A 19,004-nucleotide genomic window follows, 5' to 3' on the forward strand; every position below is an offset into this window, starting at 1 on the left:
ACTCAGTTACAAAAATGTCCATAGTTGGTACCTCTGTCAAAGGAGGGTGCAGGCAGTTTAAGTTTCTTCTTTTTCTGCTTTCCTAGCTGCATCTTCTAATTTTTCTACAATGAACGTGTAATTAATTGTGCAGTAGAAAATTCGAAATTATTTGGTATTCCATCTTCAATTGAAAACATCTGAATTACACCCAAGCCTTACACAGAGCCAACACTGAGGATTTCACTCTCGGCTCTGGCACATGGGATATTTTGTAGGCACTGGCACAGTTAAGTGACTGTCTCGGCACCTCTTCCAGCACATTCAGCAGCCATTCCCTAATTGTGCCATAGTCACTCTGCCAATAGTTTATGGGAGTTTCACAAAATGCACCTATAGACAAATGAGAGGACCTCCTAAAATTCTGTCAACTTTTATCTGCTTCCCCCTTAACCCCCCACCCCGCTCTTAATCCTTTAGAAACTTCCCCAGTGTTCCAGAAATAGGATGGGCCACAGGAATCAAATAATTATCTCAGATTGGAACCTACAAAGGGGGCTCACCAGACAACAGCCAGGGAAGTTACTGGTTAGATGTAGTAGGTAATTATTTGCTATCCTGGTTCTAGGTACTAATCCCGAAGAAATTACAGAAGGAGGGCAGTAAGGAACACTGACACATAAAAATCACTGCCATGTGTAAAATCTTCGATGTTAAAAAAGAAAATGCAGGCACAAGAATTTAGCCAGAAAAAAAAAAAAAAACAGACATGCCAATAAAAAAGCTGCTTCTTAAAATTTGGCTGGCAGTGTCCTTCCCCTCCCCAATGGATACTCTTAGTAAAGAAAACATGGTAGGTTTTTTTCTCCCTTGCCTGTATTTGATTTCCAATTAAAATTAAATATAAACTGAAACGCCACCTGGATTTTAGCAAAATCCAATCCCCGCCCTCCACCACTCCTTTTTCTTAAAAGAACCTGGGCTTACATATACAAACATTTCGCTAAATGACCCGTGGCAAATTGCGTAATGCCAGTAAAAGTTGTGTTTTTTAAGTTATGAGCCCCAAAGATTTTATCTGAAATAAAACCCTGATTCAATTCAGATTCTGGAGGCAAACTGTGTCCTTAGCTCTGCCTCTAAATTTAAAACATTTGTGGTGGGGCCCCTTCAGTAATGTTGCTAGTAGGTATAGAGGAGAAATTCTGTATTTATTAAGATATATGTTTTCTTTTCTAAAATGGTAAATTGGGGCACTAATTGCCTACAAGAACTGATTCTCTGCAGTCTTCCTATAGAGGTCAGCTTCTAAATGAAGAGTGTGATTGTCAAACAGGACTGTGCCCTTATTTCAATTAATTATCTCAATGAGGGAAGACACAAGGATTCCGGAATTCATGGATAAGCGTTCTCCTTGGCGGCCTCTAACATGAATTTCTACACTGCTCTAAGGTGACCACATTTGAATATAAATTGGGTGGAGTATGCTATTTGGAACAACCCTGAGAAACAAGTTCCTTGGCCTCTGCCTCTTGGCCTCTGCCTTTGGGTCCCAAGATTTCAGCCCCGCCTTTTCCCTGTCTTCAAAAGATGCTGAGCAAACAAAGTAATAGTGTGGAGAGCACTATTCTATTATTAAAGGTTTCACTAGTGTGCTAAGGCCTACTATTCAATGTATTCATCACCTAATTCTGTTCTAGGAGTTATCACTATTGCCCCATTCTACAGACCAAAAAAGTTAAAGCTCAAAGAGACTAGCAAAACTCACCTAGCTTCATTCACTCAGTAAGTACCACAGGTGGGTTTTGAACCCTTGTCAGTAGGATCCCATAATGTCTCAAATGAAATGTTTCTCCTGCATTTTCTATGCCCTGCGGCAGTGAGATAAATCTCTAGGGGACACAGTATGCATTGGGTAAGCAACTAAGTGTGTCTGTATATGATTGTTGGCACAGCACTCGATGACATCCACAAGACAAGGATACTGGCTGGCTCCATTAACTATGCTTTTAGGTGCTCTGCCTTTTTGAGTGGTTATCAAAGTGTGATCCTCCAACCAGCAGCAGAGAATGAGTTAAAAGCATCAGAAATGTAAATCCTTGCACTTTACCCCAGATCTACAGAGTAAAGTACTCTGGGGGTAGCTTTAGCAGTATGGTTTACAATGCCCTCCAGATGATTCCAATACGTATAGTAAGTCTGAGAACCACTGCTGAATGCCATAACCTCTAAGTAAAAGTGTACCCCTGAATCAAAGGGTATAACAGTCTTAAGCCTCTTGACACCCAATGCCACACTGTCCCTAGAAGGGGCTGCACAAACTTACACTCCCATCAGCCTCGAAAGGCAGTGCCATTGTTATAGGCATCATTTATTGTAACCTTTGCTGATTTAGTCAAAGATCTTCCAAGTAGCATAGGGTTCTTTATTTAGAAGAGTTCAAGAGTGTATAGAGCTGGTGATTGTGTTTGAATAAATATAAAAAGGCTCTTCGAACCCGTGCAGAGTGCATTATATGACCTTACTTTCTAGAGTTTTCTTTGGAGCTGGCATTTATAGTGCTACATTTAAGATATCCAAGAACTAATTCCAGGGACACATTGGTAAGCTTTTAGAGCCAGAAGAGGAAACCTTTTCCAAATTAAAGATAGGTTACTAATATACTTAACATTAATTAAACACAGAAAAATCTAGGAACATTTGTCAAAACATTGAACCAGCATGCAAATCTAATTAACATGCAGTATGGACTGTATAGTGTTTTAATTGGGGGGTAGGGGGTTGGGGATGATGCACATGAAACTCACTGCAAAATGACACAAACATACACATAAACACACACTTCTCAGGGCAAAGGATGCTGGGGTGTCACCAGATTCACAGAAGAGGAACCATAAACCTACAAAATGTACACATGATGGAGTTAAAGACCTGGCCTGTGCCAGAGATACCTTCCCACCAGGATGACTAAAGAGATTTTCACTAATTGTGAGATGTCATGATAAGTTATCTGGTAACAAGTTTCAAAGAAACTTGCAAGAAAACGAAGAAAGGCAGAAGGGAGAAAATAAAAGGGCATGCACTTCCAGGAAACAGTTCATAAATAGCTGGATTGAAAAAAATAAATACCTTCAAATTTGACAATTATTTTCAAATCAGGTATTAGGATTTCAGTTATTCTAGCTCTATGACAAATAGGGGTGAATTAGCTAAAACTCAATATAAAGGTATGTAAAATATGGACACCACCGACCAAATGACCAGGCTTGTCAGTCCCCATCTAATCTCTGGAGATCGTGCACTCAACTCAGGCAATGGTCTGTGTAAACAGATAGGCCCCACACCACTTCCTGGAGACCAATAAACTCAGATGCTGGTGCCCGGCATAAAAAGACTTCTACTTACCATATACCTCCTGTTGTTCCACAGTGGAAATCCCCCCTGCTTATCCTAAAATTTAAAAATGGCAAAGTGGCTAAGATACACTTCTTGGGCACTTAGATCATAAAACAAACCCATCCTGCTCAGTATACATCTTTCATCCACTATCTCCTGATTGAAAGGGTTAAATTAAATCAGCTGGTGTGCGTGTGCTGAGTTATTATTTCCTAAATTATACCAAGGCCTTGAAATATCCCACCAACATAGACTCAAATAAACTCTTCCTCTCTGGGTTACTGTAGATTTATTGCTTAAATCATTTATCTGTTAATTAGTCATACACATCTCTTCTACAGCTTGTCTTCATTTTGCTTTGAGATTTTTATTGATATTTAATGCACATGTTTATGTTTTGTTCACTACAATGAGATTATAAGCTTTATGAATTCAGGAAGAGTGTAAGGGCATTTCTTCCTATCTTCTAGCCAACCATGGGGCTGTGAACATAAGATATGCTCGTTTTTATGTTAATTTTCTTTGGTAAAAGAACCATGGGGAAGAACTTCCGCTCTTCAAGTTACTCAGTGTCCAACCTCCATTTCCTTAGTGGGCTGGCTGATTATTTCTCTAACCACCAAAACATTTAATTTATAAAATGCATTCAGTTAACTGATTAGAAAGAAATCCTGCAGGTTATGACAAAAACCAACAGTGATTTTACCACTCCAGAGAATGCAAGTCAAAGTCTTAATCGATGATAAATATATATTTCTTGAGGGATAATTTAGGGAAAAAATGATGAATGATCCCACAGTTTTGTCATTTTGTATAAAACAAGAGTACAAAATTCTAGAAGGCAAATCTTGCTACATCTGCTGTTTACTAATTCAGGGGTCAACAAAATTTGTCTGTAAAGGACCAGGTGAGAAGTATTTTAGGTTTTGTGAGCTATACATTCTAACCTCTGTTGTAGTAGGAGAAAAGCAGGCACAAACAACAGCAAATAAGGGGAATGGTGGTGTTTCAATAAAACCTTCCCCCCCCACCCAGTTCAAGAAAGCAATCTATTGACTCACAGAATTCAAGGAAAGATTGAACACACACATCACAAAAAAGGTAAGCAACCAAACAGCAAGAACAAGTGGATCGAGGAACTCAGATGCTGCCAAGTCTTCCCCCAACCCCTGCTTTTAACTCTTTCTGGCTCTTTCTTTTTACGTGAGTTCCTTAAATGATTATATCCACCTCGTCAGGTCATTATGAGAATGAAGTAAGATAACACATTGCAAAGGGACAAAATACCACAGTGCTCAATAAGTGTCAATAAAACCTTTCTTTAAAAAAAAATAGGTGGCTGGGCAGCCTGGGTGGCTCAGTGGTTTAATGCCGCCTTCAGTCCAGGGCATGATCCTGGAGACCCAGGATCGAGTCCCACGTTGGGCTCCCTGCATGGAGCCTGCTTCTCCCTCTGCCTGTGTCTCTGCATCTCTCTCTGTTTCTCATGAATAAATAAATAAAATCTTAAAAAAAAAAATAGGTGGCAGGCCAGATTTAGCCAGATAGACCCTCTGGCTTAGTTCACCAATCCCTAGTATAGTCTGTAGATTTAACACAGTGCTTTGTACCTAGAACCCACTCCGTCAAGGTACCAAACAAATGGCTGAGACAAGTCTAAAATATTTCTGGAAAACAATTGTGACAATTTAATTGTGAATATCACATACTCAGCTTCTGCATGATGCTTTTCGCTCTGTAAACACATTAATGACATCCTTACATAAATGCACACGGTATACACATCACAAACTTTGAGTTGGTAAGACAAGTGTATAACCAATGAGACAATCAGAGAGTATCATAATAAAAATGCATGTAAAGACATTTTCACTTACTACTTTTGGATGTTGAATGCCTATTGAGTTGAAATGGAAATATCATGAGTAGGACGAAAAAAATGAGGCAAGGTAAGCAATATTACACAGTATTATTTATCATATACATTAGGATCAAAAATAGGAAAGAATGAGCATTATGTCATTCTCTCCCAGTCTTTAACCTTGTAAAAGGTTGTTGAGTTTATAGGGAGGATAACAAGAGTCAATACAAGAGGCTATAAAAATGGAACTGTCTTACTATGCAACCTTAAAAAATTAATACTTAATAATTATAATAATGAAAGGCCACTTTTGCCCTGTCTTAGGATGTTACATTTTATTTTATTAAATTTTTCCAAAACTCTTTCTTCCTTTGGCTCTGAGACACATGGCTCTGCTGTTGAAAAGCAAAAGACATTTTACGCACAATTTTCCCTCTACTAGAAAGAGGTATATTGTGCCCTTCAGTGAACATAAAATTGATATTATCATCTCTTAGTTTATATCTCACTACTTAACCTTCAGATTAAAAGTTATTGGATTTGAATGACTAAGAAGACATCATGTCACCTTCCCTTCAATGTGGAGACAGGGGAGTTCAGGATGAGAGAAGGTACAGTGATAAAAAACACGGATTTCGGATCAGCTGACACTCTGCCTCTATTGACAAGTGACTGGGATACTGACAATTCCTTGTGGCTGTGTGGATGACAAATTGTGTAACAAATGGTCTACTTTTGGAAACTTTGTTGAAGATGAATCTGCGTCAGGAAGGTAATTTTATTTGGAGTATAGTCTAAAAGGAGCAGTCTAAAAATAGGAAGGAAAGAGTTAATCCAAGGAGAATGTTGGGGTGACTAATTAAAAAAAATCCTACCCCTCTCATGCAGAAGACACTGGAAAAGGTCCTCTGGAGGATTAAAGAGAACAGAGCTGCCTTCCTTCCATCCTCCTTTGTGCAGGGCTCAACCTAAGCACACAAACAAGGCCTTGACATCCCTAAGCAGTTTAATCTATACCTCGTCAATGAGTATGCCAATAGCACCACTGTTTAATAATTACACATTGTATTTTTCCAACAAAAGAAACACAACACGTACCCCCTTTCACCCTAAAAAACAAATTCATTCTAAGAAGCTTGTGTCAATATGAAACAGACTTTATCAAAGATCTAACTTAGTAGTTTTGTTCTCTAAAAGAGATTAAGTCCATTCCGTGATCAATAGGAACACAAGGCAGTTTATCAGCATTTCCCATGTGACTTTTGGAAGATATACTCATTAGTAACTGGCAAAGGCTAAAGGGAAAATACTTGATAATTTTAATCTGAATAAATATATACAATCAAGAGAGTTGAGTTTTTGTGATGTAAGAGGATGTCGTTTTTTAAACAGCCTTTAAAAAAAAAAGAAAAAGGACTTTTCTAGCATAAGTCTGCTCCTTTTTTACAAGTTATGTACGTGCTTTATCACAGCATAATAACTGACCCGTGATAGGTAAGGAAGGATCCTGAGTTCTCCTGATGCCCTTCCCTTCTGTTCCATGGTGTCGCCATTTTGCCAGTCACTCAGATGGGAAATGCTGATTCATCATCCTATATAACTCCCCCTCCTTGATGTTTTCATATCTCCTACTTCAAAAGGCCCTGCTGATTTTCCGAATCTCCCCTCACCACTCTTTTGTGACCATGGCCTTTTCCTAATTCATTCATTCACAGTCTGTTAAAGAACTTCTCTAGGTCTGGTGCTGTGCTGTGTGCTGGGGAATATTGGGGAGTGAAAAAAGGCCATCTCAGCCCATGTGGGTCATACAGTTGATCAAGGTATTCAAATGCAGGAGGAGAAATGCAGACAGCAAGTGGGGAGGGGGGCTGGGGAAAGGGGCTGATTAACAAAAGCAAGGCCTCAGTAAATAAGAGTTAGTGCCCCATTACTAAGTTCAAGACCAACTGCAAGAGCCTTGGCACTGCTATTAATCTCTCAAAGTTCTCTTTCCTTCCAGGCCAGGCCAGGTCCAACCTTCTAACTTACCTTTAGTACTCTTCCTCCTGAATGGCCTTTCTTCTCTGCCTAGAAACCTCCCCTGGCTTAAGAACCTGAGCCTCCAACAAGCTAAACCCAGGTAACCTTTGAACCACCTTCCCACCACTCCCATCCTTGCTCTTCAGGCTCTAGTCAAACTCCAAATTACCCTACCATGTGCATTTCCTTACACACAGGACCACACCACAGCACATATTAGTTTCAGGAAGGAATATGCAACAAATGAATAAATGAATTTCAAGAACTCCAAGGTGAAGAAACAAAGCTAATACATACTTTCCAGTGTAGCACATATATTAGCTCACTTGGAACAAAGCTGAGGCCAGGCCAGTATGTGAAACTCTCTTCACCTTATTTTCTTGTGCGAGAAAAAAAAGAAAGAAAAAACATGGTTGTATTTCTCTGAACCAAATCAAACACAGTATTTAGCAAAGGGCCTCTGGAATGTTACAAGTAACACTTCATAATTACAATAGATTTGAGTTCAAAGACCAAGTGATGAAAAGAAACTTTCTAATGTGGAGTTCAATTCCCTATATAAACTTCCCTTTTGTTGCTCCATCTACCACTTGCATTTATATTGCCATTCTACTTTGTCATAAAAGCAGTCACCTTGTAACCCTTTTTATCAAGTAATCTATGCACTACCTAAAAGTACACTCGACGCCATCATTCAAGCTATAGGTTCACATTACACAAACATACCAATTCTGCGTGCTCAGCACCACTTGTCAATAAACGCAAGCAGTTGCAAAACAGCAAAGTAGGTTCCTTGCCTTCAGAGAACAGATAGGAGCCTGCCAGTTTTGCAAAACAAACTCTCTGCAATCACTGAAGCTGATCTGTCAACAAATTACCATTAAAGTCATACTTCCTGAAAGTCCAAAAGAGATTTCTAATGAGGAGAGAGAGAGAGAGAGAGAAAGAGAGAGAGAAAATTTATTATTATTAATATTACTACTACTACTACTACTACTACTTCTACTACTACTACTACTATTACTACCAGCTCACGGGTCAGGGTTTAAAATTACCTACTCAAAGTAGGGATGCTTTTGCTTAAAGTTGAGGGTATACTTCACTCATGGTGAAATGTGGCTTCTTGGTTTCTATGTACATGGCTCTTTTTTTGCTGTCATTTCTCATGCCATCTTAACTTTCAACCAACAAACTGATGACACACAACTGTTGAGTAATCAAAACTTGGAAGGACTTCATAAAAGGTTCTCATCACAAGTTCCCTCAATCTCCGACAATAATAGTTTGATGAGAGGGAGGCTCAAACTCAGAGTAAAGAACTAACTTTAGCATTCAGGGTGAAGTATGCCTTTTCCAGAAATAGCCACGAAAGGCACTGAGAAAAAAGTGGGAGTCTGTTACTGTTGTGGCTTTTCCTTATTTGTCACAATCATCTGAATTCCTGTCTCACTTTTATCTCCATTTGTTTGTATGGTCTTTGCTAATATTTTGGTGGCACTGACTCCCTACATATTCTTGATCATGAGTATTCTCTATATTTGAACTCTACCTTGTGTTCAAAAGGAACATATCTTGGTAGAGTGGGTCCTTTATAATTATGGTTGGAGTTTTCGCCCACCAGTAATGAAGTTTCTAGCCCCTATCACAGTGCCTGCCTCAATGAGGGAACTCAATAAACATTAATAAGATCTTCTTCTATGCTGCCTTCCAGAAGCTTCCCATATTGGACACAGAGGTGTTATCTTTTCCCTTCCAATGGCATCAAAAGACTTTCCTTTCAGACATGGTCCCTGGTAGCTACAAGGCAAAAGGTCACTTGAGGGTACTCCTAAAAGTTAATAAAGCCACCCTTGGTAAGGAGAAGAATGGTAAGGCCGAACTAGCCACTGCTACCTGGTCTTTGTACTAATCTACACCTAACCACTTGGGTTCCCCTCTGTAGAGCACAGAACAAGGCAAAGGATGGCCATGATAATGGTGACACAGTTCCCACAAAGGAACAGGAGTAAGATGAGAGGCATACGGGGATGGTTTGTTTCATCTGAGTTTACTGCCCATCCAAACACACGCAGCAATTTCTTCCAGGCGTTGTGTATCAACGGGTCACTTCAAGCTGGAAATGTTGGCATGACAACCCCCCTCTTCCACTCGATATCCACTAGTCATTTTGGTACCATGAACCGAATGAGGAAATTCATTCTGCCATTTTGGAAATGAAAAGAAGAATCTTTAATTTCCGTGTACTGGTTTGTGCTAACATGTTCACACTCTTGTCGTTATCATTTGGTCGCTCACATTCAAAGGACCCCGGGATAGAGACTCGAGATTCTCCTAGGCCCCTCTGATAGTGTATTGTCTACATCTTCTGTGAACATACACAGCCAGATTTTCCTCTTGAGCCCCCCTCAAATTCCTCTGGTCTCTCTAAGCTTCCCCCGGTCCTGTGCAGTGACTCATCTCTCACCTCCTTCAATAGCTCATTGGCAAAATGCAACCCCACGAATCCCTCTTCTTCCCTTTCATGATGTTTTCGAAGCTACCTGTTCCAACCTCTCTTGACTCCTTAGGATTCATTCAATGTGTTCTCTCTTTCTTTTACATTATTAACGGGAAACATGTATATCTACATGTGTTGATGGTGGATATGTAGCTCTTTTGGCCAAAAGGTCCAACATCTTAAACCAAATGTTAAGGAACTACTGTTTATGAATGAAACAAACACCTCACTTACCCACACTCTCTAAATAATCCATAGTCAAATCCCATATATAGTGTACCTTTTTTCTTAGGTGTCTTTCTCACAGACTACCTCTAAACTGCCCTCCTCATATAAAACAATAGCCACACCTCAAAACCACAGCAACCAAAGCTCTCTCTATACTGATTTGCAGACAATAAAACTGCCAGGTGGTACCCAAAAAAAAAACCCCATCATTAAATGGAATGTTGTTAAGAAATAGCTGTTTTATTTAACAGCTATTCATTTTTATTGAATAAACATTTTCTAGTATGCATTCTGTTAATTGACCTGACAGCATATGCTGTATATGGAGAAACTTCTAAACATTATGCTCTATGTAATATGCTTATCTGAAAAAGCTCTCATTTGCAGCAATATGGAAATAAAATTCTGCTTTCTAAAATTCAAGACTTTTAAAATGCATTAATCCACACAGTTTATGAAATTGCTCTGGACATTTTAAAATCCTTTCTTTAGGAAAAAAACTTCAGTAATTGGTAATAGTATTTGTTGCTGAGTTTCATAATGGAGTAGTGCATATCCAATACAGAACTTTTGCAGACCCAGAAATGGGGCAGGCATAATAGGAAATAAAAAGCAGTTATGGTATCGGGTAAAGAATTACCCAGTGGCTAAAAGAAATGTTCAGAAACTCTATCAAATTATATTATTAGAAAACTATTGTTATAATAGTCTCATGGCCCAGATAGAAGTAGAGTTGAAACATTACAGAGATAATACATTTCGTTTTGAGGAAGGAAGACAGTTGGGGAGTGTGTTGGCGGGCTCTTCCAGCTACTGGCAGCACCTCTGCCTGGGTGATGGTTTCTGAGTGATGATGGCATCTTGCAGAACTACCAACCCCCCTGCCTAGAGGGCCACAAATGAGCGATGCTGCTGGGTGGGAGCTAGGGCAGACTGGAGAGCTGCAGGGCCCCTGACTTCAGGAACAATTCATCTGCTAACAACTGTTGCCCTTGTAGGAATATTGGTCTAGGGTTACCAGATCTTCTGATTTTTCAAGAGAAGATGGAAAAGCCAGACTCCCTCTACTCTTCTAGGTTGCCACCTATGTAATTCTCTTTTTTCCTTTTTAACAATTCTTCTTAGACCTAATTTAGCCAACCTATAGACCAATCCTAGCACAGAAGTCACTCATTCCACAGCTAATCTTTGTGAAAGCTCTCCATTCTGAAAGGGCACTTGCTATCATTTGTAATTATCTTTGGTAATAAGAATCAAACATGGAAAGGCTTGCATTTATTTAAAGTCCTGGCACTAGGCAAAAATTCTCCCTATATCATCAACGATCACACTGGTGCAACTGGAAAATCCTCTAACATTCAGTGTTACACACAGCATAATTAACTCATTTTTATACCAAGCCCTTTTAAGCCACATCTTTTTGTTCCATGGACTTCTAACATATTTTACAGTTCTAATTCTCTTCCACTGTCCTACATTAATCAAAGCTGTAACCCCTGTTGTCTTTGTACTACAGAATCAGAATGTGCCCCTGGCGAGGAATGGGGGAAAAGTCAACAGGAATTAAATTTCAGTGCAACTGTTTACTCAACTGTGGCCTGCAGTTATTGAAATTTTATCCGTGGTTTTGTGTGACTACCGCAGTAATGAATTCAGCATGGCTGTGATTTTCTCACTGCTGGTATTCTCACTTCAAGTAAAAACCTGTAGAATAAAAATGATGAAAACAACTCAAGTCCATCACGTTGACCCTCGCATTTCTCCAAAGTGCTTAATTGTAGCAGTTTTCAGCCTGGAAAAAAAAACTATGATCACTCTGGTCCCACAAAACTTTTTCAATCCTCTAGGGTTTTTTTTTTTTTTCCTCAATTCATCTACAGATTTTCTTGTCCTCCAACAACCTGTGAAGAGCCTCATCATACACTTAGAGGGGCAAACAGCTGTCAGTGTTTTATTTTAAAAGACGGAAAAGGCCTGCCAACCACAATATGTGGCGTTTTAGCCACAATGATAAATCCAACTTCTCTCTCTCTTCCTAAATCACATCAACAGCAAATAAAAATAAAATTATTATAAAAAGTATTTAAAAAGAGTTTCGAAGTACAATCAGAAGGTACTGACATCCATAACACATAACTGCATATTTTCCAAAGTGGTCAGAGCCAAGATAAATAGGGGAGGTGTAGATAACTAATTTTGTTACTGATGCTTTTTAAGAAAATGCTGTTAAAATACACTTTCCTAACTGACTTCTATGAGGCCAATGCATTGCTGCTGTGATTGGCATAGAGGTGTGTGTGTTGACGATATATATGTGAAGATTTTGGCTGACTTATGACTTCAAAATAGCAAGTGATAGCAAGTTTCCCATTTATTTAATTAACACACCCATTTATTTAATAATGCACCCTAAGTATGTGGGATTCACACCCTATAGAGGTCAAGAGCACCAACTCAACCACTCCATAAAGAAGCAGTTGCTCTGCCTCTATAGGGTAAGGACACAGAACACAGCACTCCAAAATACCAACTGCTCGTTCTCAATATAACCATAAATATCTGGGAACACCACATGAACGATACATGCACATCCATGGCTACCTTTCTACCACGTAGAGTATGTTTTGCTTGACCACCTTAGTGGTTAGAATTCGGCCATTTGCAACTCACTTAAGTGCACAGCCTTCCACACAACATATGTCATAAATTCCAGCTGACATGACATCCAAGGTGCAGGCACAAAAGGGTCAGGGTGGCCAGTGAGAGACACCACGCCACTTGGATGAAGCCCTATGCAGTAAGACCTGAGGAGATGTCTGCTAGTTTTTTTTTTGCTTTCTCTCTGTTGTAGCTTCACCCCAATAGGTTCCACTAACTTCTAAGGGACTAGCAATGTAAACCACTTTTTGTATCTTAAAAACTTCTTAGCAAGAAGAATATAAAACATGCTCAGAGTGTGTCAAAGGTTATAACCCTCCTACAGAAAGGGATTCCCTTTACTTCTCTGATACGGATTCCAAGAAAATGGTTTGAGAAAAGGTTTGCCTTCCTCTTTCCTCCTCCCCCAGTGATTTGTTTCTTCCAGAAAGGCCGGAAGATCCCTCCTTCATTTTTCACCTTTCTGCAATGGTGTCATAACTATGTATATCGAGTAAACAAATCAAGGACCAAAATAGAACAAAAACCATTATCATTAACAGAAATAAATCATATTTCCTGATTCTAAGAGAGGCTGGAAAAACAGTGCTGTCTTCAAGCAGATCCTATTTACTTATTTGAATTTCCCTCAACACTTGGGCCACACCACACCATTTTCTGGGTCACCTTTACCATTTGGAAACATTTGATCAGTCACTCACAGGCACCCACTGACATGCCTACAGAGAATGTAAGGAGAATGAATATGTCCCAGTTTATAGGCATTTGGGGGAGCCACCAATAAGAGCTCATTTAGAACATTAAGAGGATCTAGCTGCACACCAGCTGCCATATGTATATCAGGCACATTGGTCAGTGGCCCACACCCCTAAGTTCTTACAGGTAGCAGGTAGGGGAGGTCATTTCTTACACTTATCCCCGTGTGCCGCTGTTGCTTTGCGTGCTATATACCCATTCCTGCCTGTTTCTGTTCCCCTGATTCATCTACTACTCCCTCTTCCATCCCGTATTCCTTTTATCCCTTACCCCTTATTGTGGGTCTTTCTTCCCAAGGCTCCACAAGCCTGTGTATTATCACTACTTTGTGATTCAAGCATCGGGAGCCATTTCTCCAAAGATTCATTTTATTCCAAAGAGTTCAGCTTCAGCCTGCCACGGTGGGGGCCTGGGACGGGTGCCCAGGGGCGCACTCAGTCGCATCTTTACCAACTGCCCCCCAAAGTGGGGGTTGTGGGAGGGGGCTTCTAGGACTGTCCACCCCTAAGGGCTTGAGGACTAGTCTCTGAAGCCAGCCACCGGGCCGGCCTGCCAGGTGAGCCCAGACACTCGCAGGGCGGTGGGGGAAGGTCCGGCGCCCCCCTCGGCCTCCCCCAGCACCCCGTGGGCACAGTACCTGCTGCTGCTGCTGCTGCTGCACGTGCGCGAGCTCGGCGGCCCCCGCGTCCGCGGCCGGCGTCTCCCCGTTGGACCGGCCTTCGCGAAGGCTGGCGCACGGGAGCAAGTGGTTGCCGCCGCTCGACCCGTTCTGGATGGCTGAACCGTTACTTTTTGTCTCAGTCCCAGATTCTTGCATCATGACTCAAAAACCTGAGAGACAGGGATTTTCAGGAGGGAGCGGGGGAGAGAGAAAAAAGCAGCTGTTGAAACAGTTGTTGTGCAGGAGGAGAACGGGCCCTGCCTTCCATGCTGCCAAAGGCCGTAAGCAGTTGTCCTTTTCGTTCACTCGCTTTGGCCCTGGGTGAGGGGTCCCGTCCCTTGGTGTCTGAGGGTGGAGGTGGCAGTCCAGCTTCAGGCCGTAGGGGTAGCCCTTTGAATAAATAGGCTTTGTCCCCTGGGAAGAAAATACTTACGGGTGAAGTGAGGATTTATGGTTAAATTTCCGTGATGGGATCTGGATGTTGTGCTCAAAAACTAGTAAGTCGTTCTGGACAGCGTATGAGGTGTGACATTAAATTTTAGTGTGCATGGGCTCTGCGTGGGGATGTCACACTCCTAGAGAAAGAGTCTCCGGCTCCACTCTATCAAGACATGACACACACCACTGGGAGGGCCCCTGAGGTAATTTGAGCTGAAAACCCTTACAGTCAAAAACCGAGGAGCATTTAAAGATTCATCCTCCTCAGAATCATTCAGGTACTGAAAATCTTCAAATCTGGCCATTCCAATAAGATAGGCCACATTTAAAGAGGGAAAAAAATATCTACTTTTCAGAAGCCACATAAATTCAGACTCTGATCTTTGGCCTCTGGTTAAACCTGTCCTAAGAAATCCTTTTTTTTTTTTTTTTAAGATTTTTATTTTATTTATTCATGAGAGACACCCACAGAGAGGCAGAGACACAGGCAAAGGGAGAAGCAGGCTCCACGCAGGGAACCCAATGCGGGACTCTGTCCCAGGACTCCGGGATCATGGCCTGGGCCGAAGACAAACGCTCAACTGCTGAGCCACCCAGGCGTCCCTGTCCTAAGAAATCCTATTCAGGGGATCCCTGCGTGGCTCAGCAGTTTAGTGCCTGCCTTTGGCCCAGGGTGCAATCCTGGAGTCCCGGGATCGAGTCCCACATCGGGCTTCCGGCATGGAGCCTGCTTCTCCCTCCTCCTGTGTCTCTGCACCCCCCCCCCTCTCTCTGTCTATCATAAATAAATAAATCTTTAAAAAAAAAAAAGAAAGAAATCCTATTCAAAGTTAGGGGTTTCTCATGCTGGATTATTAACCTTGAGTTTGGTTTAAGGCCTGACTGGGTCTGGGACATCTTATATTTATTTTGGAGAAAAATCTGGCCAAGGCCGACCCAAGAAAAGGTCTGAACATCAAAGTATGAAATATCTAATAAGACACATATACAATGACATACATACACACACACACACACACATATATATGTATGTCTGTATGTATAGTGCATGATGAGTAGATGGAGGATGTCATCTACGTACATGTAAATATTTCACGTTCTGCCCAACTACTTTCTAGGGACAAAACCATTTTCCTATAGAGCAATTCAGTTCTCAGTAAAGGCATCTGATTATGACCAAAGATAGATAACACCAAATGTACCATCTGTGGATCACCAGTGCTGTGCCCAGCCCTCCTGCAGGTCACTTATGTATATATACATAATGTGCATATACCAGTTTAGTTCTGAATGTCTATACTGGTATACTGCATACTGGTATCTCCAGTATGCAGGTGAGAAAAGTAGGATTCCATGAGGACCATTCTAATTGGCCTCGTATAAATCACAGCTACTAACGGTGCAATCAGGATTTGAATAAGTTCCATCTGATGTCAAAGTTCTTAACCACGTGTTTTCATACAGCTGAGGTGCAGTGGGGAGCAAACAATGAAATGGCAGGGTCATACTCCAAATTCATAGACTAGGACTTTGAACAGGAAAAACAATGAGCACTGAAGGACCTGACGGTTCGAATATCAAAGCTGAGGAATGTCTGAATATTCAAACTTTAACGTGAGCCACCATCTCAGATAAAAGGGCTGAAATCTTGTATCGCAAATATTTTTGCTCCATGGAAAGTCATGCACAACCAGTGCTACAGATTTCTTCCCCTCCCCACTGCCACCCCCTGCCCCCCCACCCCCGGTGAAATAATGGGACAATGGGGAAATGGAAACACTTGGGACATGTTTAGCTGCGGCTGCCCTCTTGCTAGAAGTTGGTTTAAGTCCCCTTTTTACCGACTTCCACAAAAGCCCGATGGAAAATTAAAAGCAGAAAAATTCACATCTTTCTTTACTTCCTTTCAGTGCACTGTATGATCCAACTTGAGTATAAACTTTAGGAACCCAGAAGACTTATTTTTTAAAGTTAATCCAATTCTGAAGGGGATTAAGAATGGCATTTTTTGTTGACAGGTGGGAAACAAACTCAGATGCAACAGCTGATTCATTCTCTTTAGATCAGACTTTCCAGTAATTAAGGTCCTTTAAACCCATTTATATCCTTACGGTCTGCAGAGTAGAAAATCTTTCAAAAATATAACTAAAACTTTCTCTAAGATAGAAGAACCAGGCAGTGCTAGTACTTGTTTGTTGCCAAAAAAGGAATTAATTTGTGAAATTGAGGGGATTTTCCCCCCAATGTTTCAGTTTCTGTTTCACAAATATGCCCATTTGTATAGAAATGAAGGAAAAGACAGCATTGAGGTATTTAAGGGAGAGAATGGTTGTCCTAGAGTAGTTAACAGGGAAACTCACTGAATTCTTAGAGTATGTCACAAGCATACCTAAAGAAAAAACAGAAACTTTTTTTAAAACTTTCTGGAAAGCCTATTCATATCAGTGAGTGGACCCCCCCCCCCAAAAGACAAAAACATGGCTTACACGTGAAATCTATACCTGCCCTGAGAATGGGGCATATTTAGCCAAATATCCTGTCCCCAGAACTATTGGAAAGATTGCTGCCTTCATACCCTGTGACCACTGGGATGCCTGACCTCAGAACAGGTGCCTAAGAGACTGGCCCTGCTTCTGTTTCTTTGGTTTGACACTGTGGTGGTGGGTGGAGTAAGAACAATCTCCAATCCACAATTTGATGAGAAGGTTTTGCTCTACGCAGTTCCAAGAAGACTGCCAAGTCCTCCAGTAGAAGTTTTGCAGGCATCACGCCAAGCAGCTTGGCTTGCGAATCGGGTCTGTGAGAGTGCAGGCATTGGGACCGAAATTGCATAAAGGATTATTTTGGTCTGAGGATGTCCTTAATTAGTCAAGTGCTAACAGTAGTATGTAGGTTGCAAGATTTAAAATTTCCCATAATCTCCCACACCAATCAGGAGAAAACAGCTTTTTGAAAAGCACATGTGAAAAATTAGGAGTGTCGATGTCTAAGAACATTTCTAACAATATCTGGGCTGGCAATGGTTCTTTCTATGGAATGTTCCAAGCCATTTAATAAGGCTTTATGTCTGTACAACACTTCACAAACTACAAGGCTCTCTGAGGTACTTTTCAAACTCATAACAAGTCTATCAGGGAGAAGACACAGGTGAAGTTTATCCCCATTTTACAGTTAAGAAAACTAACGGTCAGTGGTAGGTTAAGGATAGATACAGCCATAATCATTTTCCATTTCAGACATGAACTTGTCCATTCAATGAATGACAGAGAATTTCCCATTTGCAAAGCCCTGGGAAAGGTGGTGAATTAGTAAATGAATGAAAAAGAAAACTAAGTAATTCCAGGAAAGACAATATCAGGGTGGCAGGTGGACCAAAACAACAACAACAACAACAAAAAGGCAAAAAGCGTCAGCATTCTTTACCAAACACCTCTGTCTTTTTCTATTGAGTTTTACAATTTGAGAGTCATCTGAAAGCAGGTCAATGTATACAAGAGGCATGCACGTTTTCTGACATCCAACAACACTGTACCCTCTTTTCTTAGAGGGAGCTTGTCATAGACACTCAGTTTGTATAACCTCCACTTCTCTCTGGGACTCCTTATAACCACCGAACTGCTTTGCTCCATGGCAAATCGAGAACAAGAAATGATACACAATCAGCCAAAGTGCTCGAATATGAAGGCATAGCACCTGGAGGACATGACCACCCGTGCCCACTAACAAGCCCTTCAGAAACAAACACAAGTCTTCCTCTGGCTGCTTGCATGGCTTCTCTGAATGAACTGAGCCTGTTTAAGTCACATATGATCCATTCAACACAACCTTGCAAAGGCTGAGGCTGTAATCACATGGATATCAGAAAGCTTAAAGAAGCCAAAATGTCCCACTTCTTGTCTCGCTTGGAAACATGACAGAGCTACTGATTTCAAAAGATCGATTTTTGTGCTGAAGGAACTTGAAGAAAAGGACAAGAACTGAGTTTAGCATGCTTATTTGTTGTCATTGCCAACAGAGCATACTCTGGAAGTATTCTGGAAAATTCATAACGTCCAGGCCAATGTATTTATAGTAAATTAAAGCAATGCTTTATTATTATGATTATTTCCTTGGTTACAGTGTTGATGCTGAAAATTTAAGGAAAATAAAGCCCTTGTTATCATGCTCGTGAAAGATTTTAAGCTAACAAAAAGTTCAGTCTTGATTCCAGGGCAGTTAATTAAGGTTGACCAAGTCAGGCAGAAGTAAATTAACTTGGCTGATCAATTATTTATATGAAGCAGAATAAATGCCCTTAAGGAACTTGGTCTGTTCATGAAAGGATGTGTAAATTAAACTAAACATAGTTTTGTAAAATATATTTCTACTTCTATGGGGGAGAAGAGAAGTTAATGGTGAAATCACTTGTAGGAAAATGATGATGGTGATGGCACGGTCCTCCCACATCCCAAAGAGAAGAGCCTCTTTCTCATTGTTCATCCACTGCTAGGAAAGAAGGAAAATGGAAGGCA

General features: G+C 40.8%; 1 protein-coding gene across 6 annotated transcripts in view; it reads right to left on the minus strand.

The window, feature by feature from the left end:
- The window catches only part of FOXP1 (forkhead box P1), a 581,933-nt gene that overhangs the window by 217,458 nt on the left and 345,471 nt on the right, over positions 1–19,004 (minus strand). For all 6 annotated transcript variants that reach the window (XM_041764652.1, XM_041764646.1, XM_041764645.1 and 3 more), the window contains one exon: positions 14,032–14,225. In XM_041764652.1, the coding sequence (XP_041620586.1) occupies positions 14,032–14,214 (183 nt within the window). In that variant the 5' untranslated portion in view covers positions 14,215–14,225. The remainder of the gene's footprint in view (positions 1–14,031; positions 14,226–19,004) is intronic.

Source organism: Vulpes lagopus, chromosome 7 (assembly GCF_018345385.1).
Source record: "Vulpes lagopus strain Blue_001 chromosome 7, ASM1834538v1, whole genome shotgun sequence".
NCBI lineage: Eukaryota > Metazoa > Chordata > Mammalia > Carnivora > Canidae > Vulpes > Vulpes lagopus.